General features: G+C 36.8%; 1 protein-coding gene across 5 annotated transcripts in view; it reads right to left on the bottom strand.

The window, feature by feature from the left end:
• The window catches only part of Znf385d (zinc finger protein 385D), an 885,608-nt gene that overhangs the window by 232,082 nt on the left and 629,677 nt on the right, over positions 1-23,849 (bottom strand). For all 5 annotated transcript variants that reach the window (XM_076931609.1, XM_076931608.1, XM_034499193.2 and 2 more), the window contains one exon: positions 9,678-9,820. In XM_076931609.1, coding sequence (XP_076787724.1) covers positions 9,678-9,820 — 143 coding nt within the window. The remainder of the gene's footprint in view (positions 1-9,677; positions 9,821-23,849) is intronic.

The raw sequence follows: 23,849 nt of genomic DNA, 5'->3' as shown, positions 1-23,849 counted from the left end.
TGTGAATGCATCTAGCAGCTTAAGAAGACTAAGTGGCTACTGGAATAGGATTTTAAAAACTGATTGTCATGTAAGTATCCCTGTGACAATGATAGCCTGTATATAGTGTAAATGCTTGTGTGGGTGACATAAAGCATGCCCATGAAGTTTCAATTCATTACCATCCAATCTCAGCCACAATTTCTTTCTAAAATAGTCTTCGTTCTTGGAGTCCAAGTTCTGATATATTACTGATTTGTTAATTATTTGGCCTGTATAGCATATCAAAGTTCTGACAGTTAAAGGAGCTGCCATTGTTTAGACAAGAGGGCTTCTAGTTCTGCAACACAGAGAGAGGCTCAGGACTTAGATTGCCAAGTCTAGAGTCAAGCCAGGATTCAGCCACAGACTCCTTTGTGGAAGCAAATAATTTTCTCTCTAAGAGTTCAGTCTTCTTGTCTGTGTCTTTCAATAACACCTATGACATGCAAGGTTCTTTTAAAAGTAAATTTAAATGTAACAAGAACAAAATGTTTCTTTAAGTTTGAATGATACACTATTTTTTACGTTTAAAAGGCAATATATTCTATATTATCTTCTTCCTTGGGGTGCAGTATTTTGTAAAGAGTAAAATGGTCCCAAACAGAAAATTTCCTCATAGTGAACGTGGCTTAGGCTCTAATTTCTGAGGGGACACTCACTGCTCCTAGATCTGGTTAAATAAAATCCCAGATTGCCAAGTGCCTGGCACATTGTAAGACTATTCCAGCAAGAACAGGTAGGAAGCTCAGATGGTTCAAAAAATCATTATCATGCTATGGCTAGTAGAAGAGTGCCCGAAATGAGGCTCATTTAAACAACAACAACAACAAAATGTATCATTCTCAGTTCTGGAAATAAGAAATCCAAAATATAGGGAAGGCAAGGCTGTGGTTTCTTCACAAAGCTGTGAGACGATGAATATTCTTGGCCTCCCTCAGTGTATTTTGCATGGCTCTTCTGAATGTTTCTAGGTGCAGAATGCATTAGATCCTGCCTTTCTAGCTTTGTGTTAATTCATTACAACTTTAAGAGTCCTTTTTCTAAGTACCACACTGTAATCCACTGGGGGATAGTACTTTAACGGGTGACTTTTGAGCGGCATAATTCAATTCTAACGTTAGGATTTAATGGTTGTCATTGTCAACATGAAGCAGAGGCCAAGACTTTTAGGGATTTTTGTTTTTGTTTTGTTCTGTTTTTTTTTTTTTTTTTTTTTTTTTTTTTTAAATCATTACAGGGTTTTTTTTTTCAAAAAGTAAATTACACAAGACCAAAATAAATTAATGCTTATAGCTTCCTTTCCATTTGAAATTGTATGCATCTAAGAAAATGTGTGTGAAGTAGGCATAGACAGGAAGCTGAGAAACTCCTGAATGAGCTATGAACTTCAGTGTTTTCATTCTGAGTTTCTGTTATTTTCTCATAATCCTACTGTGTAAGAGAACCAGAAACATACAATATTTTCAAAGCCTCATCTTTTTATGAAAAAGGCAATACCTAAAAACATTTGTATTATATTATATAACTTATATTATATAATACAAGTGTTATAATATATATATATATATATATATATATACACATATATGGCTAGTGCACTATATACATACATACATATATATGTACATATATACTGTACAGTAGCCTTTAATCATTTTCCCTGGAAGGACAGATGGAAAAGCAACTTACCACCCTGATTATTACTTAAGAAAGATGTGAGTATCAAGGGGAATTAATAAGGAAACATGTCTGGTTCTTTATACTCTGAATCATAACAATGCACCGGTTATTCAAAGAGTAAAAAATTATTACAATGGAGAAAAAAACAAAAACTCCTGTGACATGCATTTCTTTAGATATTTATTTCCAAGCCTGGGTAATCTATATGTTTTGTGTGTTTTGGGATCATTGTGGTGCGTTGCTTGAGTTTTACAGATTTTTGTTTTCACAAGAAGCTTCAGGGCTCAGCAAACATGCTTGGGTATTTGTCTCTATCGGAGGCATGATGAAAGAAGACCTCATAAACAGATGTTTCTGAAGAGGCTCTGCTATATAAATATGCACAGTTAATGCACACAATGTAATCTGCTGTATTTGTCTCCAAAGGGTAAGGAGCTTAGCCATCAATGCCATAGTTATGAATGCATCTTTCACCAACAGACATGCCTTCCCTCTGTCAGTTGTGACTATGGAAGACAGTGTTGTTTTTCAACCAATAATTTCACCTTTGCTTCCTACTTATTTTAGTGGCAGCAACAGTGACAGTAAATCAGAGCAGTTCCTACTGTATAAATGAAATATAATTAATATTTCCTTGAACTAACCATATAGATGTATACTTAACATCCATTTCTACTATTCCTAGCATTGGCTGAAGGTTGAGATATTTTCCTATGACTGTAACTAGTAAAAAGACATAGTCACAGTACACAGTAATATTTCAAGAATCATCATTAATGTACAGTTTAATTTTTTTCATGGTATAGAGACTCTCATGCATGCTAGGCAAGTACTACATTGATACATATCATAGGCCTAATAATACACATACACACACACACACACACACACACATACACACATTAAAGAAAAAGAGACAGTATATGCCAGCCAGTACTGTGGTTCAAGTTAATCATCTTCAATCTAAATTGCTTTGGGATTTTTGATTAAGGGTCTTTTCAGATTGTCAGATTGGTGAATATTTGCATATACATGGTGAAATAACGTAGGGATGGGACCCAACAGAAACATAGATCACCTGTGTTTAATATGCACATCATTTACATAGCCTGGAAATGATGTTAAACAATTACCTTTTGCTGTAATGAAGAATCTCAATGCCTTATACACAGTTTTCTGTCTGTGACATCATGCCTAGGCTCACAATCTTTCAGATTCTGGAAGACTTCCAATTTTGTATTTTTGAGTTAGGGATGATTTAGCCTTAAAGAGATAGGAAACTTTAGCTTCTGGCTAGTATACATTTGAGAATAAATTTGAAATGACTCATTTTGAGCACTGTACTTTAATCAATATTGTAATTACACATTTCAACTTCAGTTCTTCAATATATTCTATAGTTTAAGCTCACTTAATCTGTTCTTTTAAGATCCTAAGATGTTTGATGTGCATGAACTCCTCCTAGAGTTCTGTTACACAATAGATAGATATTATAAATAACTGACTTTAGTATCTTTTGTATAAAATACCACCTGGAATTTTACATCACCATCTACTTATACAATAAAAATAAATGAATACATGAGTCATCATAAAATTGTGAATTAAAATTTATGAGATGTTTAGTACAGTATTATGTTTCATCATAAGTTTTTAAATGCTAATTCTGGCTAGATAGAAGGAATCTAACATGTAGAATAGTAAGTGCTTAGATTTTGTGTTGTCTTATTGAGATACTTTCACTAATTGTGCTTTCCATGGCATACATTGTTGCTACCTCTCCCATTAATTAACTGTTGTGAGTTTTCTGCTCTATACATTTTTCTACATGTATCTGTTTTTCCTGTGCCATTTCATTAATTAAATGTTTGCTGAGTCTTTGCTGTAACATAGGTTCTGTATTATAATTACCTTGATGAAAAATATTATGCAACAATATAAATATAGAATTCTTCATTGTAATGCTGATCTTAGATCTGAAAATAACATAAATAAATAACTTTCTATATTGGAAAGAAAAAGATAGAAATGGAACTTACGTCTGATCCAAAATCGCAAACTTCTACCATGCCATCTCCTTTTCTAGAGGTCTTCTAGCAAAACCTCAAACAATCTTTACTTGATCATTTAAGTACAGGTAATGACAATTATTTAACTGCTTGTCTGAGTTACCTTTCTGCTGCTATTATACACTACCATGGCCCAAAACATGTTAGGGTAGGAAAAGGCTATCTGGCTTATAGTTCCACATTAAAATCTACCCTTGTGGACAGTCAGGGCAGGATCTCAAGCAGGAATTTAAAGCAGAAATTATAGAGTAATGAACTTGCTAGCTTTCCTGCAGAATAATACATAGCTAGCTTTCTTATACTACACAGTATCACTTGCCCAGGGAATGGTGCTACCCACAGTTGACTGGGTCCTCCTATATCAGTCAACAATCAAGATTAGTCCCCTAAAATACGTCCACAAGCCAATCTGTGTTGAGCAACCCTTTCAGTTAATAGTCCTTTCTCAGGTGCAGTTGTGTCAAGCTGTTAAAGCAAACCAGGGATGCCACTTTTCCCCAGTGCTTTTCAACAAATGTCATGAACTACAAAAGGAAGCTCCTGCTTGCACAGGTTACTGTCTAAAATGGTGTTTTATTATCTAGATGCTTTGTTCTCCTTAGGAAAGAGTATTTTAAGTACTAACTAATCAGCTATATGGACTCTGAAATAAGGACAACATACTCACCCTCTCACTCTCTAGCGTCTCCACATTTCTCTTCCTGCTCATCTGCACTTGGCTTCTCTTCTCCCTCATTTCTGCTCTGATTTTCTTCCTCAGTCTCTCCTTCTATGCCCCTCCAACTGTTTCTCCTCTTCTTACTAGTCTTCATCTTCATGTTGTGCTTTCATTCTCCTCTCCTCCTCATTCCCTTCCCTCTCCTTCCTTTCCTGTTTCTCTTCCTTCTCACTTCCATCCTGCTTGTCCACTGACCCCCTCCTATCATCTTTCCTTTCTTCCTCTCCATCTTTTCTCTTCTCCTTCTCTTCCTTTCCTCCAAGTCTTCTTCCTTCTTACTTGTAAACCCTGAGTTTAAATTGATCAGACATATTGCCAGGGTCTAACAAATGTTAGTAAGTGGATCAGTCAGAACTGTATTACCATTTCCTTATCCTCAGACTGCATTATATTCAGGAGAACTGTGTTTATAACAGATGCTTTGGAACAAAATTACTTTCAGTAGGCACATTTTCCTACACTGAGAATTAGTCAGCAGGACTATGAAGTTTGTAAAACAAAGACATTATTTAATAAGCAAGCAAAAACTCATTCATGCATTTTCATACTGGAAAGTAAATTATACTACTGAGTTCTTAACTCTGGGTATCATAGATGAGTCCTCAGGGTTCATCCCATGGCAGGTCTTCAGTGATCACTTGAAGAATGATTGTATAAGCTCTCCACAGACATGAAGACTGTCCAGTGTCTGAATCATTCTTCTAGCTCTCTTCACCCTGTTAGGTTATAGGTCCATCCACTCAGCTCTCTTTTTGTTCCAGGGATGTGACAGCATCCACCTCAGGGATCTTTACCTTCAGGATTACTCTATCCCTAATTGTGAGCTCCGCTAATAACACTCTTCTGAAAGGTGATTCCTTCCAGCTCCACAAACGTGTGAAATTTCTATTTTTAAACTTCCCACCACTACTGACTATGAATCTGTCTTTTAATATGATTTCCCATAGTTCACATGAAAAGTACTGATATAAATAGTATAAACTCCTCTTTTTTTGCCCCAGTCTGCCTCTCTTCTCTCTTTTCCAACCCCCCTCCTCCCACCACCTCTCTTGCAACTGACATCTCTAATCTAGGCCTGGCAAGATAGCTCAATGGATAAAAGTACCTGCAGCTGAGCCTGACAACCTGAGTTTGATACCTGGAACTCACATGGGAGAGAAAACCAACTCCCAAGAGTTGTCCTCTGACCTCTACACAAGCGTTCATTTCCACACACACAAATAAATTTAATAATGATAAATGTATATTCGAGTTCCCAGGAGTTCATATTCATGAGAAAGAGGAAGATGGAAACTAGAAAAGTCCCCACTGTCAGAAAATCGATCTTTTCTTGTTGAAGTTATTCCTATCTCTCACCTCCTCCTCTAAATTGTCTCATCCCTTCTGAAATCATTTTTATGTTAATTCATATTTTTACATTAAAGGATAGTTAGCCAGAACTAAGTAAAGCCTGCCTCACCCTGTTTCCTTCCCCATCTACTTGATGACCTCTAAGGTCCTCCTGGGGAAAGGAAAGTACTCCTTACCTACTGAATATGAAGGATAGACAACTAAGTACATTCAACCAGTTTTTATCATTTCCTCACTCATCATAATGAAATATAGAGTCATGGAGAATGGAATGGGAGCCAAGGTCCATCAGTCAGCATTGAAGATACCCTAAAGTGTTAGATTTACAATCATACTTTAAATGTTCATCACCAATATCTGTTGTGCTTCGTTTTCCTCTGAACTGAAATACTTTCTGGGGTTAGGCTCATTAAGATTCAGAAACTAGTTGTAACTTGCAAGCCTCAGGAAGGAAACAACTTAAAATTTCAGAAGTTCTTGAAACACAGAGCATGGGGTATATGTTATGTCAGGGTAGGATGGCTAGGAAGAGAGGACTCTGTGACTTGACAAACTGCCTGCAAGTCATACATGGCACTCCAGTTATGCAAGTGTTGCAAGTTATCACCTAGACTAGGGTAGGCTTTTTGGTGATGCAATCATCTTTGATTTATTTGTACTGGAGCTGGGGTTTGTAGGCCTTTATTCACATCTCAAGAGTAAATTTCACACAATGCCATGGCATGCTCTAATAATCTGATTCCATTATGAACAGCATTCCAAAGCTCAGTCTCAGCTTTAACCTCCAGAAATTTAAAACATACATGACTTTCAGAGGACAGAGCTACATGTTTAGTTACTCTAAATTTTACAGACTGGTAGACCAGTCCTGTTCTGGACTTTCTTCTTTTCGGCTCTAGTTTCAGGCATGTCTTATATCTTCTGACTTCATTTTGCTTGTACCATTGAGGCCTTCTGTTGGCAATCAGTACTGGAACCCACATCACAATAAAGGTAAACTTTTTACATTTAAAAAAATTTCACACTCATAAATCCTGCAGACAGATTCCACTAAGAAGAAGCAATTTATGGGATCCGAGAGAAAGAAACTTGTACAGAGTATCTGATGTTTTTTTTCTACCCTGCAACAGAAGAATACGGCGTGACACCCCTTCCTCAGCAGCCATTAATTGCCAATAGTTCCTCAGGGAGAGATAGGACCTGGTCTATGATAGAGCCACTAATGGCCCCTGTTCTGTGCAGGTCTTATGCAGTTCTCCATCCTTAAGTGTAATCACTTCATGAATGTACCACCATGTCACATCCAGAAGACATATTTTGTAACATACGTATGCATCTTCTAGCTCGTTTATTATCTATGACCCCTTTTCTACAGTGTTCCCTGAGTCTTAAAGCAGTGATAAAGTTAATCTCTTAAGGCCAAGCACTCCCATCAACCATGACCTTTAGTCTCATCTCGACATTGACTGTCTTCTAGTGCAATTACTGACCCCCCTTTTATACAATGTCTCTCAATATGAGACCAGAATGACCTTGAACTTGAGATATTACTGCCTTAGCCTATTGAGAGCTGCGATTACAAGCACACACTACCATGACTAGCTTATACTATCCATCTCAAACTAAGATTGTTATGGAAAATTGCTCTTCCCCAACTAAATACAAAGTGCTCATTGGACATGTCTTTGTCTCCTCATATTATTGGCATTCATGTACTATCAGGCACAAAGTCCCTGTGATAAAACATTATTAAGGAAATAAGTCTCCCTGGATCTCCATTATTCTCTTGAATGGCTTAATTGTGTGAAGATTATTAAAGTTTTTCTTAAGTTTATCTCTAGGTAAGTTGTTGTAATGAGAAAAAAGTATTATTGAGCTTACTAGGCACTAGGTGACTTCTCATCTTAATCTTCTTTTCTTTGGTGCTGTTGACACATCCTGTAACTGATAAACCCTGCTCTGCACTGTAGCAACTGCTGGAAACTGAAGCCAGTGATGGTCAGGAAAAAAATCACTCATTGGTTTCCAACCATTACAAGTTCACTTCAATTTTGATCATAATATCTCATAGCACACAAGCACACACAAAAGAATTATGATAAATATCATGAATGCCAACTTACAGGCATTCTATGAAAACAGAAACAAGAAAATAATTGAATTTGCAATGTGAAGGCTTCTGACACAGTACAAAAAAAAAAAAAACCCAAAAAACAAAAACAAACAAACAAACAAACAAAAAAACCCAAAGTAATTTAGGAACATTTGACCTGAATCAGGTGTAACTGGGAATAAAAGGTGTGGCAGGTGGAGGCAGGTAATGACTATTGGGTTTCAGCTAAGGAAAGAGCTCCATAAATTAAGTGCATTACACATTTGGATTTATCAAACTGATATTTATTTTTGTATTCTTTCAGATGTATAAACATTTATCATTCATAGATAGTGTGGAATCATAAAAGGCAGCTTGGTCCCCAATTGAACTAAGGCTAGAAACTCTGGAGACCTTGAAGGGAAAGCAGGTGGTTCACCTGTTCCAGGGCACCAGGCCCCTGTCACTAGTCACAGCCCTCCATAGATTTGTGGCTTAAAACCATGGACGGCCTCTTCTCATGGACATCTGCCATGGGGAGCCATGGAGGAATCCTTCACCTATAGAGCCTCCATCTACCCTCCCATAGAAGGCCTCTCTGTGCTCCCAGTCACAGCGTCCACCAAGCCCAAGCCAAGCCAAGGATTCTCTTCCCAGCGGGACCAGTAGGAACTCTCCTTTCCCCCTAAAGATCCCTCCCCTCCTAATCCAGCCTGCAGGTCCCCTCAGCTTTTAGGCTTCCAGCAGTGCCTGGGTGCCCAAGAGCCTGAGAACTAGACTGCCTGTGCCAGATCCAGCTGCCTCAGACTGCACTTCCTTACTTCCCTGAGTGGTGTCCTGAGTATTCTCTACTGACATTGAGGTGACAGCATGGTAAACTTCCTGCATCCTGCCTCCTTAGTGGTGAATGCAGGGCCCACAACCCTACAGATACAAAACCTGGGTAGGAGATTCAACAGCAACACACAGAACAAAGGAAATTCCTTTGTTTTATAGACTTCAGAGGTAGGGGTCCCTGAGCTTAGAGGAAAATAAGTCTCTGATTTTACAGGAAAGGGAGATCTCCAAAGTTAGCAGTCGAGTGAAGGCTCTAGAAATGGTATAATTTTACAATATACAAATGAATCCTACGGTCCTACCCAACCTTAGAGCTGCGCACACAAAGAGCTTAACCTCTGGAGGAAGGTACTAGGTCAAATGTGAGGCACTGCTGACTCCACTACAGCAGTGGTCTCTTCATTGTAACATTCCAGCTTTTACACACATACACACACATGTTCACAGACACACACAGACACAACTACTTCACTGAACAGAAGTTAGAGAGAGATGAAAAATGAGTGATTTGGGAACTCCATCTTCAGTTCTGTCTACTTTCATGGTTCTAATGATTGCAATAGGAAAGAATTATAGATTTGAAGCATTTTGAAAGACTCACGTGTAAGAAAGTCACATTGAACTTCAAGTTTTACAATTCATAATAAATTCTTTCAATTTCCCAAGTTCAAAAAAAAAAAAATTCTCACAGATGACATTAACTCTCTTCCACCACTCTCTACACCAAGAGCCTGGCTCCTTGAACATTATTTTTCTAGATGGACACCCAACTTCACCGTGACACACAGAAACATGTGGGATAAACAATCTTTCAAGACAGAAGCAGTGACTGACTTCCCCACTCCACCCCCTAATCCTTTATGCGACATCATTTATCACAGACAGGTGAAATTTTGGATCTGACACTCACCGCATTAAAATTGGGAAATAGGTTGACTGCCGCTGCAGTGTCAAGAGGAAAGGGAAGAAAAGGCTTAATATCCAATGATGGCTGCAAAGGAGGGGCTGGCGGACGGATCAGGGCTGGGAGAGCAGGACTCTGGCATGTGCCACCTGTAGAGACAAGAGCAAAAGGGGATGATCAGGGACACCAGACATGAAACAGAAAATATCATGATCTTTTAAGGGAAAACAGCCTTCTGCTCCACTGGAATAAAAGAAAACAAGACACAGAATCTCCTCACGTCAGCCAGAATTTAGCCAGTCGGGCAGCCAGAGGTAAGTGAGCAGCTCCTTTCCCATGGATTGTAACTATAGGATTATGTAAGAGTCACTCACTATTTCACACTCCACCACTTGCTTTTGTTTTTCCTGGAACAGCCAGCCATTCACCTCTAACCAAGCTCTCTGGATTCCAAGGGAAACCTGCTAAGAAACTCTCTTAACTGCCCTCCCGTTCCTCTCTGAAAAATAACCTGCTCAGAACGTGCGGCAAGTCTGAGGGCTACTGTCCAGCACTGCTCTTTTCACCAACGGAAAACAGGCAGAATAATGACATGAATCTGGCACAGAAAAGAAACTGAACCACCAGTGGTACCTCAATGTCCTGTCAGTAAGAAGATTTAAAAAAAGCCAGCAAACCTGCCCTGAGCTGTTTAACACCCTGGAGCTCTGACAATTCAACAACTGAGTGTCTCCACCTTCCATGAGTGGGAGGAATTTAGACCAGCACCAATGAGCAGGCAATGAGAGTATTACACCAACACAGATTCCCCCTCTGCACACTAGTAGGCAGGCAGGTGGATACATGGACCACCCAGATCTGGCCCCTGTCTTCACACTAAGGGCATTTAGAAGCAGCATGGATGGAAGCATAGCCTTGGTGTTCTGTCTCCCATATTTTGATAATATTCCAAAACATGAATTTTCTGTTAATTAAAGACTGTTTGAATCCTAGGAAACTGTTAAAATATGCCAGCATTCTTCTAATCTAAGAGGCAAGCAACAGACTGTAAAAACCTGCTGGTAAGAAGCCAAGAGCTTTAGGAAAACAAAACTCAGTGAGGTATTTTCCTGGCACTCAGAAAATTCTAAGAGACAGAAGACAGTAAGCAAGGGCATGGTGTAACACTTAATTTCATACCATTTTAATTTGAGAGGAGACTAGATGAAAGCCCCATGTACAGGACTCAACTGTTCATAAGAACCACCAGCTGCCAGGTTTTAAATTTGCTTGAGCCAAATGAACACAATCATTATTTATTTATTTATTTTGTAATTTCAATATCCCCGTTAAAATATTCTTCAAGAACAAGGCTAACAAATTTCCAAAAGACACAACAAACTCAGTTTTTGTTTTGTTTTTTTCAATAAAGTACAGGCCTCAGATTTGAGAACAGATGTTAAAAATAAACAGAGATAAAAACAAATATAGCAAGACTATATGCACCAAAGCATACCATAAACTCATTTTATTATCCTACTGATAGTATATTGAGTGTGGGTGGATAACCTTTTCTAAAGAGTCCATAAAATTCCAGAGATAAGCCTGTCATAAATTTTGTGTTACTAAAAGATTCCCTTTAATAAAAATTTTAATAACTCCAATAAAGTTTTGGTTGACATCTCTTCAGAAAACAAGGAGGTAAAATAAAAGTTTTGGTTAAAGTCAGATTTAAAAAGTCTACAACTAATATTGAGTCTCAATTTTTTTTTAAATTTCACTCATGGAAGATATTAATATAGTCCTACTATTTTTAGTATTATGTTTGCTCTTAAAAGTCCTCAAATAAAGATTAATATCAATCTGTGTTAAAATATAATAGCAAGTTAAAACTTCTTTAGGTGTTTAAGTTGCTTCCAAAGATTTCCATACTCATAATCACAAGAACTTAACATCAGACTGCACTCTGCAGTTACATATTTTAAGTCTTCCTCCATTTCATGATTCAGAAGACATTATTGAATATATTGCTCTTTATCTAGAATACTGTGTGGTACAAAGAATGTTGAATATGCTAATTGGATTGCCAGGTACATGTACCCAAACCCTACCCAGGTGTGTATTTGATTTATATCTGTGCATACAGTTCAGGAACCTCTACTTAATGGAATCTCCTTTACAAAACATAAAAAGACTCTATAAGAGTTACAAAAGTTTGAAATATTGGTAAAACTGTGCAGATTTATTGTCTCTTTCCACTAGTATAAAGAAAGAAACCTATAGGACCTCAGACCATCAGGAACATGGGACTGTACATTATTTATCGCATTATTTATTTCATATTGAGTGCAATATGAAAGTGGGGCTTGGTAAATCCTGTGGTGTCAGGGGCTCATTTTATTTATATTCTTCATCAATAATGTTTTGCTTATAGAAAGGTACACTTTAGGGCATATCAATATTCTTATGGAAGAAAACAACATAGGGTCTTTACGAAGTAAGAATTAAGAATTACTTAAGATCACGTTTCTTGCTACTGTAATTGTGTCATATTGATGGGCATACCACAATATCAGAACTCAGTGTATATCAATAAATTCGCAAGCTCTGTTGATTTTGTAGCTGTGATTTGCTAAGCCATCTCAATTTCCCTTGCTATTTAGATACAACATAGGTCTATTCAGAAAACACCTCCATGTTCACAAAAGAATTAACTTTGTGAATTTGAAAACAATAACTAGTTTTTTTTTATTATTATTACAGACTGAGAAGCTAAGATGAACTTTCCCCTTTGAAAAGTAGGAGTAAGATAAATTTGGTGTTTGTTTTAATGACTTATTCAGGAAAAAACCAACAGTGAAGCCTTGGAGTTCTGAGTCAGTGGTTATCAGCTGGAGCTTCTTTACATGAAGGTCCTAGCTCAGAGCCTGACCCACTGAAGCAGACAGTTTTTAATGAACACAATAAACTCTAACAGCTGTCCAGGCTTTCTGACAGCTGTTGTCAAGATATTTTTGAGTGTATCTTCAAAATCTTAACTTTTGTTACATTAACTTTCCTGGAAGAATGCTCACAATAAAAACATTTCAAAAATTAACATTTTTGAAAATTGCTAAAGAAGTACTGTCTTTTGAGAGAAGTAGTTAATCCTAAAATTTCTATTCTTGCTCAATACTCTAACAGTTTAACATTAATCTGTCTTAACTTTCATCTCAATCTTAATTATTTATCTTATTTTTTTATAATCTCAGTTGATATTTGAATTTTAAAATGATTAGAGCTTGTCAAACTCATCGCTGTATGCAGCTTAGAATTGAAAATCAAGAATGTATGTATGCATTCATAGAAAATAGTGTAAGTTTTTGATTTCCTGATGGGAAAATATATTTTATAGTATCTATGGTCAAACTCCTTTATAGTAAACTACATGAACATATATACACACATATGTATACACTCACATGTATATTTTACATATGTATTAAACTGAACACAAGCATTTGTTTACAATGATATATATATGCAGCACATTTACTTAGATGAAATAGATAAATTTCAGATTTCTATTTCATAATTAGGTAAGTAAACAACTATATAGTATATATGTCAAAAAAAGGTAGAAGGAGAAAAAGAAAATAGAAGAGATTTTTTTAAGATGGATTGTAGGTGGGTGGGGGTTAGAACAGAAGGGTCCATGCAGGAGCAGAAAAAGGAAGAGAGTAATGGGAGAGACAACTGGAATTGAGCAGCAATTGTTGGTGGTGGTGGTTGGGCCAGGGGGTGTCAATATAGAAACCTAGTGCAGTGGAAACTTTCTGCAGTCTACAAGAGTGATCTTAATGAAATGTCCTAGGATGGGGAGCAGAAACATCCCATATAACATAACCAGGGAAGACTCTAATCACAGCGATTGTGGCTGGGACAACAACCAGCCACAAAGCCTTTGACCTACAGTATGTGAATAGCTAATGAATGACTGGTCTAACTTGAGGCTCATACCAAAAGAGGGAGCCCATGGCAGACACTGCTTAAACAGCCAGGAACCATAGGTTGGACAGCTCAGAGACCAAGGATGGAATCAACTACAACTGACAAAGAAGAGGAAGAGGAGGAGGGAGAGAAGGAGTAGGAAGAAGAAAAAAAGGGAGAAGGAAAAAAGCAGAGAAGAAGAAGAAGAAGAAGAAGAAGAAGAAGAAGAAGAAGAAGAAGAAGAGGAGGAGGAGGAGGAGGAGGAGGAGGAGGAGGAGGAGGAGGAGGAGGAGGAAGAAGAAGAAGAAATGTATTAATTCCCAGTGATATTCTGCTATACTTATAAATAGGTGCCTATGCTAATTGTCATGAGAGAGGCAACTGACATGAAATGATGGAGAGACCCACAGCCAAATATAGGCAAAGCTATGAGAACCCTACATAAGATGGGGAAAAAGGATTCTAGGAACCAGAGGAGTTAATGACACCATAAGAACATTACTGATAAAATGAACTATGAGCCACAGAGATCATAGGGACACACAGAAACTTAAGTGACAATCAAGGAACCCTATATGGGTCTGAGATAGGTCAACTGCATAAATGTTATGGTCATATAGCTTGATGTTCTTATGGGTCATTTAAGTGTGTGTGTGTGTGTGGGGGGGTCCTGATGCTTTTGCTTGTGCTTGAAACCCTTTTCCTTCTACTGAATCAACTCATCCATCCTTGATATGAGGGCTTATGACTAGTCTTACTAGCCTTATTGTAATTTGTTGTGCAATGTTCACTTGCTATCCCTGGGAGGCCTGTCCATTTTGGGGGGTGAGTGAAAGACAGAGGAAGAGTCTATATAGAGGAGAGGGGAGGTAAGGGGTGATGAGAGGAATGGAGGTAAGAAAACTGCAGTCAGGATATAATATATGTAAATAATAAAAACTTAAGAATAAATTTTTAAAAAATTCATAAAATTAAAAAAGCTAGAAGAAGTTTGAAAATTTTCCACAGAGAAATGATAAATGCTTCTGAGTAAATATTGTTATACTTATCTGTATACCTGTATTGAAATGTCAAAGCCTGTCCAATTTTAAAATGTCGATAAATAATATAAAGTCAAAGAATAAATATATATTTCAACAAAGCTATGATTAAATTGCCAACCCACTTAAAATTTTGCAAAGTAGAAAATACTGAGAACATTAGATTGTAAGAAGCTATTTGATACTAGAATAATTTGATACATCTCACATAGTATTTATATCTATTTCCACATATTTCTATTAGAACTTGTCATTTGTAGAGCCAATGGCATACAACCTTTTATCCTTACACTTAGAAGATTGAATTAGGACAACAGAGTGTCTGAGACCAGTCTGAGTTAGACAAAGGTACTCTATCACAAAAAACAATAATTTTAGGATTTTTCTATGTTGATTGGTGACAAGATCACTATACCATATTGTAAAACATTGGGGTCTATATGATAATTAAGATATGATAACATTAAATGGAAGTAGAAAAAGAAATGAGAGATTTGTAGCTTTAGAGAAAAACTCAGTGTGACCAAACTTGGTCATGGAGGGCTGTAGCAAAACTGAGAAGTTAGGGTGGAGCGACGCAGCAAATGTAGTTGAGTTCATTGTCCGTACTTCTTGACATTCCCCTTAATTCCTTCAAAGCACACAACTCCACCAGCTAATGACCAGGATTTCTAATGCATATCTGAACCCCAAGGATCCTAGATGAGAAAGAACTATCAGAAAATCTCTGGCAAACAACCCTATTACTTTTCAATGTTCTGATAACAATAGCTTTAAACTAACAGAGTAACCGAAAACCAAGAGAGGATATAAAAGTTAAACAAAATATTATACATGCTTGGCTTTTAATGTTATGAAGGACAGTTTCCTTGCAGTAATAACATGCTTTAAAACCAGAAATCTTGGGCTGGTGTGAGCGCAAGCCTAAATGAACTGTAATGTAAAGATAAAAGTGAAAAATAAAAATACAGCAGATCAAGACTAGCCATCTTCCTGAACATGTTTCATTACTAGTAGAAAAAAAAAGAAAAGGAGAAAATAGAAGAAAGACTAGTCACATTTCTTGTAAAGGTAAAGGAAATGACAAAGGCATGTCCAAATGTATATCTATCATGTGAGTATGCTGACTAGTGTTGCCTCTTAGAAAGGATCATGAAAGACCAAATTATCATATCAAATGTGCTTCTAAAGAACTGGGGACTATATTAATATCCACTTGCCTAATCAGCAAATAAAACATGCATTTGTAATGTTCCTCTGATTGACTGCCTCTGAAACGCTCAAGGCTATTGACTAAGAATACAACGACTTTATACATTTTTATTATTATTTTTAGTCCATGTATATGATACCTATTTCCCCTTAATTCTCTATGTTCCAAACTTACATTCGTGTCCTCTTTTTTTTAGCCACTCCTAACTGAACAATACAGTAGAAACTTATTTCAAGGTAAGGCTTGGATTTAGTATGATTTTCACCTCAGTGCCTTAATTGTCCACATGCTTGAATGTTCTTAGTCACTCTGGCTGTTTGGAGTGATTTTAACACATTCTGTTTGCAGTAGCCTCTCCTAATTGACCTGCAGTGACCTGTTTTTGACAAGTGAGCTTGAAGATCCCAATGAGGAAAAGCTAGAAAGCTAACCCAAGAGGAATAGTGAATACTGTTGGTGCTAGGGAGGAATAGGGTGAAGTTTAGAACATGGGCCAGGGCAGAGTAGAGCATCTTTCTGTAAACCCTGACTCAGGATCATTTGTCCAAATCTATTGCTGAGGATTCAATTTTATCCATCAAAGAAAAGATGATTGAACGATTGGAATTATATGTTATGCAAATCCTTTTTTTGGTGTTGTTGTTGTTTATGTTGAGCTATTTGAATATTTCATTACTTAACTTTAAAACTAATTTGGGAAAGAAGGTTGGAATGAAATTCCAGCTGGCATGGTTTCTTCCCCCACTGAATCGATGACCCACAGCTATTCAGGTAAAGCTATCCTGAGTGAGTTCTTAACTGGAAGGAAAATGGAATATCTTGTGGATTTAAATGATTTTCTTGAAAGCCCAGTTGCAGCAGATGAAACCTGGAGAAAGTTCTGTTAAGAGTGCCCAGGACACCTCCAAATGTCCCCCTAACATTTTGCTCCAGAATTCATTACTCGGGATGAATACTCATCTCATAGGAAACTAAGACTTTACCTGGAGCATCACTCAACAATCAGTCAGCAGCTAGTGGTTGAGAATATTCAAAAGCAAGATATTCCTGGAGAGGTTTCCTTGGCTTAATTTCAGCAATCAAGTATACCCACTAAAGCTCTAATGCTGAGATATCCAAAGGGGCAATAATTAGCCATATGAGGCTATCTTAAATGTAAATTAAATGAAAAATTCATTCACTTTCTCAACCACATCTATATACAAATATTCATTAGCCACATGTTGCTACATTACAGATTATTCATCTGGGGCCAGCATCATCACGGCTGGAAGTCTAACATCTACAATATATCTACACTTATTCAGAGATTGCCTGTTTTGATTGTTAAACATAGTGTCCCACTGTAGCTCAGGTTGTTCTAGAAGTCTCTGTGTAGCTCAAGCTACCCATCAATTCAAGATCATTTTATCTCACCCACCCAAGTACTGGAAATATATGCATATGTCATCAGCTTGATTCTGATTTTCCTTTTCTTAGAGGAAGGCAGCAGAAAACATTATACAGATACAAACCTCAAATCAATTAAGATTTGCAAAATCAAATCAAGCTAAAGAATACATAGTGGCAATTTCTTGTCAATCACTGGATTATTCAAGAAGCATTTCATGCGTTTTCTTCCTTTGCCACAGTCTATACCCCAATACTTTACAGACTGTAAATGCATTGGAGCTGCCTAGATACCATGTGTCTTAGTCACTGTTCTATTACTGTGAAGATACATCATGACCACTGTAACTCTTACAAAGGAAAACATAATTGGGGCTTGCTTACAGGTCCAAGGTATAGTCTACTGTCACAATGGTATGAAACACTAGCTTGAGCATTTGAAACCTCAAAGTCCACTTCCAGTAACATGCTTCCCTGAATAAGGTCATACCTACTCCAAAAAGGTAATACCTCCTAATACCTGTCAAGGAGTGTCAGTCCCTAATGATCAACCATTCAAACCTATGAGCCTATGGAGCCATTCTTATTCAAACTACCACTTCCTTCATCTAGCCAAAGGTATATTTTTAATGCTTGTTTTAACACAGTACAGACAAGCCAGTGGAAACTATGTTTGCATCTGCCAGTGTTGTCCCTTGGATCACTCACCTGATTCAAATGCTTTTATTCAGTGATTTTATTTCTTGAAACATTTAAATCTGATCTTCTAGTATGATGACCATGACTATATCTCTTTAGAAGTTCCATTTCTGGCATTGGTGACATCATAAGTCCTCATCGCTATCACAACACTCAGATTAAAGGAAATGCACTAAGAACAGCAAAAAGAACATTCTTGCTGTCTTGAAGGACCTGCATATGACATAGTGTCCATGAGCTTCTAATGTTTGGGAACTGTAAGTTCTGGTTTCCATGGTTTTGGGGAACATTTTTGAGAACATTATAATAGCAAAAAGAAACACTGATTTCATTCCTTTTAGAACATTTCCCATGGTGCTGATATGTGCTCTGTTTAGTCTTGGTCTTAATGTTTCTTCTGGCAGGTTTTGCCTTTTTAAAAAACAGCTTAACATTACATTTTCTTCTAATTCTACAGAATTTAGACACAAACAAATGTAAAATCAGGTACTAACAGAATTTGCGTAATTGTAGAATTGCAAGAGTAGTTTACTTTGAGGGAGAGAGATATAAAGTATTATTTTATAGTTTTTCATATCTTACTGATGTAACAATAAGGAGATTCTTACTGTCAACTTATAGGTAAACATACAGATAAACATAGGGTTAATGAGGTCTTTTTACTCAAGATAAACAACGCTTAAGCTTTCTTAAGTGGTTCAGCTAAGAAGAATTAGAAACCAGAGATGTCTGCTTCTAAAGGCCATATTTTTTGATGATTTTATGCCTTGTTCTCTCTCAAATATATACCAACTTCTGATTCCCATTAATTTGAAACAGCCATTTGTGGCAGCAGAAAATGGTTTTAGGGGAAAGGACCTGTACTTTTACATTCAAATAGCAAGGAGAAAGCTGGTCTGGGGTTTCTGAATTCAGAAGAGAGAATTATTTCTGAGAGCTTCAGGGAGAAGAAAATCCTCACCAAAAAAAACAAGGTGCATCATATGAAATATCTGTATTGTGGCAAAATAAAGTATATCATAACACAGAGCGGGGAACAGAGGGGTTAAAGATAACACAGATGAAGAGGAGACAATATAAGCCAGCTTGACCATGAGTCATGTCAGCAGAGATAAACATTAACATCAAAGGCTCAGATAGCTTTTGGAGAAACTCTTTAGTTCAGAAAAGCCAAACACTCACCAGAAGTCTAAGAACAGTGTCAAGGTTAAAGAGAAAACATAGATTTTTCTAGCTGGGTTCAATACATTCTTACACTCCATTGAATTGGAGACTAAAATGTAGCGTCCCCTTGACTGGCATAGGATGAATACACATTTCAAATTGTAAAATTTATTTCCATATATTACCTCAGCTCAGAGAGGCCAGAATTAGCTAATATTAGATGTTAAAGAAATTTCCTTTGAGATTTTACTTTTGATGTAAGTTTAACTAGAAGTAAATTTCTTGAAAATAATTATTTTTAACAAGCTAAATGAGTGTTTTTAGTACTGATCCTGGCATATAGTGAACCATATATAATTGAATCATTAAAATCAGTCCAAATTTCAAATAATGATAATATGGGAAACAAAAAACTATCAATTCTATCTATCTATCTATCTATCTATCTATCTATCTATCTATCTATCTATTCATCTATCTATCAATCATTTAATCTATATGTTTATACATGTATATATATACACAAATACATACTTTTTGTTTTTACAATTCTGTTAGGGTGTTTTGTTTTGTTTTGTTTTGTTTTGTTTTGTTTTTCGAGACAGGGTTTCTTTGTGTAGTCCTGGCTGTCCTGGAACTCACTCTGTACACCAGGCTGGCCTCAAACTCAGAAATCCACCTGCCTCTGCCTCCCAAGTGCTGGGATTAAAAGCGTGTGCCACCACCGCCTGGCCTGTTAGTTTTTAATGACTTAGCTATTTAATTATAGAAAGTGAAGATCTGTAGTATTAAGACTCAATGTATACAGTAGATAATTCAAGCTAAACTACGTATGTTCACATAAGATGATTAATATCTAAAAGTTTCATTCTCTCCATTGGTCTGAGAAGTCAAGGACAGAAATCCAGAATACCAGTCTCTTTCTAATTCTTGGGCCCTTTATAATGAATATTTTCTGTTAATCTAAGATGTCTACTTAATAGAATTCATCAGTGCCAAATTCTATTAATCAGTTATCTATGGCCAGCCGTATACATTCAAAAATTATGCAAGCAACATCCAAACAGATGACACAGTCGTAAAACACATTTATTCTTACAGAAGACCCAAGCAAGTTCTGTTCCTAGCAGTCATGTCAACCATCTTACAAACTTCTGTAACTCTAGCTTCAGTTAATTCAATATTCCCTGTGGACTCTGAAGGCTTTGGTACTCATATACATAGACACATACAAACAGACACAATTAAAAGTGATATAACACTAAATGCTTAAAAAAATATAACATTTGGGCTTGGTAGGTTATGCACTTGAAATGACTTCCACAGGAGGCAGGGGGACATCAAGCCACCAAACCTTCAACCCCAAGTTTGTCTTACCTATAAGGTATTCAGGGATAAAGATAGACCAGAGACTGAAGGAGCAACCAGCCAATGACTATATTATTATTATTATTATTATTATTATTATTATTATTATTATACTGTAGCTGTCTTCAGACATGCCAAGAGGGCATCAGATCTCATTATGGATGGTTGTGAGCCAACATATGGTTGCTGAGATTTGAACTCATGACCTCCACAAGAGCAGTCAGTGCTCTTAACCTCTGAGCCATCTCACCAGCCCGCCAATGAATATCTTAATGTGAGACCCATATCATGTTAGAGAGCCAAGTCCTGACACTATTTATGATACTCTGCTATGCCTGTAGACAGGAACCTAGGATAACTGTCTCCTGAGAGGCTTCATCCAGCAGTGGATAGATGCAGAAGCAGAAACCCACAACCAACCATCAAGCAGAGGTCAGGGAAGTTTGTGGAAGACGGGGAATAAAATGTAGCAAACTGGAGAGGTTCAAGGTCACCACAAGAAAACCTACACAGTCAACAAACCTGTGCTCATGGGGGCTCATAAAGACTGAGCCACCAACTAGAGAGCATGAAGGGTATGGACCTAGAATCCCTACACATTTTTAACAAATGTATAGCTTGATCTTCATATGGGACCCCTAACAAGTAGAGTGGGAGATATCTTACTCACTGCTCTCTGCCATTGAATCCCCTCACCACTATCCAGAAAGCCTGGTTGGGCCTCAGTGGGAGATGATGTGCCTAGTCCTGTTTGGACTAGATGTCCAGGGTGGGGTGGTACCAAGTCGGGTCCTCCCCTTCTCTGAGGAGACAAGGTGAGGAAAATTGGCAGCGGGATTTGTAAGGGTGGGACTGGGAGAATAGGAGGAGTAGACTGTGAGATATACAGTAAATAAAAGAAATATAATATTGGGGAAAAATAAAAAGATTATTCACCAAATTAGAGAATACACAGAAGCAATAGGTAAGCTTTGCAAAGCAGAAAGTCAATTCTTGCTGAGTTTGTCCTCACAAGGAGCAAAGTATCTGACAAAGTATTCTACAACTGCTTTGTTAAGACCTCACAAGGGAGTGAGAGGGGCACCTGGTTTTTATGAGGGATTAATTTAAATAAGCACTTGCTTCTAAGTAAACAAGAGACTTCTATTCCTAGGCTTGCTTCAGAAATCCAGGCACACATTTTCTAAAATTCCCTAGTGATTCAAATGTAATGGAGCATCTCAGAATGCAGAGCTCCCTGAAAGCCCTTCTTCCTTATGAATATGTCTAAGATAGTGGAATTTTGTGAAGTGAACTAATCTCTGTAAGCCCAAAAGCTCCATGGAAAACCAAATAACTCCTAACCCTAAAAGGAAAGTAGAGAGGGTTCTGGTCAGTCTCAGAGAATTAATGTGAGCTCTTTCAAATTTATAAAACTCTTTGGTTTAAATTGAAAAGATTATTTTGTACTTTTGCAAGGACATTAATCCCAAAAGAAGAACAAAATGAAGTGAGTCAAATTGCTTTGAGCAGGGTTGCCTGCTGAGAGAGGAGAGAAATTCTGCAGGAAACATGCCTTGTGAAATTGGTGCTGTAGTTTCCTCAGTGATTCCAATCTGTCCTGCACAGACTTTTCAAAAGTCATTATATGTTCTGAGGTCTGGTATCATTTTGTAAGTTAGCAATGTCATTATAACCTTGTCTTACCCATCCATTCTCGTCATTTTCAGTTCTTAGAAAGATTAAGAAAATACTTTTTCGCCTCACATTTTTCTTTCTTCAAAAGGTTCATCTGAAACACTTAGTTGTCTTTAACCCATCTGATACTATAGTCAACTTTGCTCCTTTCAAACTTTCTCAGAATATTTTAAGTAACTAAGGGCTAGTTTATCACCAGAAAGCAACAAATTCCAGCATAGTCCTGCACTAAGGAATGGAGATTTTAATTATTTTCTCCTTCTATAAAGCAAGATACATAGTATGATCCAAGGAGATAGATGGGTCAGTGGGGAAACTACTTATTGTGCAAATATATGGAGCTGAGTTTAGATCCCAGCACTCATGTAAAAGTATAAAGATCACTGGCATGCTACAGAGATAAAACAGCAGATCTTGGGAACTAGTTTACCAGCTGATCTTGTCAAAATGGCAAACCTCCAGTTTCAGTAATACCTACTGTCTCAAAATAAAATAGTCCCAAAAAGATCAAAAAATGGTAGAGGAATATACCTGGGGCCAGCCGCTAGCTTCTGCATTTGCATGCTTCAGCAGGTACAAACCTATGTACATGCACACACATGCATATACAGATATATACATATATACGTGCACACATACATACATATGTGTGTACATGTACATGCGTGTATGTATATGTGTATTTGTAAGTATCTATGTACATAATAACACAGTAAACAAATAATAAGTAATGCTTAATTAAAAATTAAATATTTAAAAGGAATATAATATCTAAATCTCAAGATTCCTATGAGGGTCTCATGGAGAATATTAAATATCAAATATTAATGTTATAATTAATAATGTTAATAAATATTGTCAAATATTAAATATCAAAGGGGTTTACTATCTAAATCCAAACATTCATATTTGGATCATTATGGAGAAATGCTTCACTGATTAAATGCAACCTTATAGTAACAAGTTTTACTTTCTTTTAAATTCAAATTATATCATGAAAGAGGCATTAAATAAATGGATGTATTGTACTAACACAACTATTCCCTCTATCAAGCAATATTTTTCTCAATATTTTCACCCTCTGTTTAATAGTAGAGTTATTTGGTTCTGTCTTTTGAAAAGGACTGTCCGTAATATAGTCACCTAATAAAGTGCTTTGAACATAATAGGAAGGCAAATAAATACTGTAGACTTAAGGAATGAATGCATAAATGAATAAACCAGACATAACTATTGTGGAAGCCTAGAGAAAAATTTAAGATAATATTTAATTTCATTAATACTCTTAAGTTGTCTTTTACTGAGATAGTGAACTATCCATTGTCTTTAATATGTAGCTATTGTAAAGTCATTGACTTAGAAAATATTATAAACAGAAAAATAATATTTTAATGGAAGAAAGGGAGAGTAAAGGGAAGTAAAAGATGTTTTAAAGCAATTTAATGGTAACCATATATGATAGTCAAGTGAGCTATGTAACTTAGATAGAATGGTCCTCAAACAGTATGCAATCAGTATGAAAATATCCCAAAGGCACAGAAAGCTTTCCTGACAACGGTGGTACTTCTATGGTTTAAAGTTAAAAAGTAGCCAATCAAGAGTTTGACATTAGCTGGGCATGTTGTTATTCTCCGGAAATCTCATCAGAAGACTGAGGAAAGAAGACTGTGAGTTCTAGGC

The sequence above is a fragment of the Arvicanthis niloticus genome, chromosome 3 (assembly GCF_011762505.2).
Source record: "Arvicanthis niloticus isolate mArvNil1 chromosome 3, mArvNil1.pat.X, whole genome shotgun sequence".
In the NCBI taxonomy this organism is placed as follows: Eukaryota; Metazoa; Chordata; class Mammalia; order Rodentia; family Muridae; genus Arvicanthis; species Arvicanthis niloticus.
Note: the sequence above shows the minus strand (reverse complement) of the source record. Positions and strands in the feature narration are given on the sequence as shown.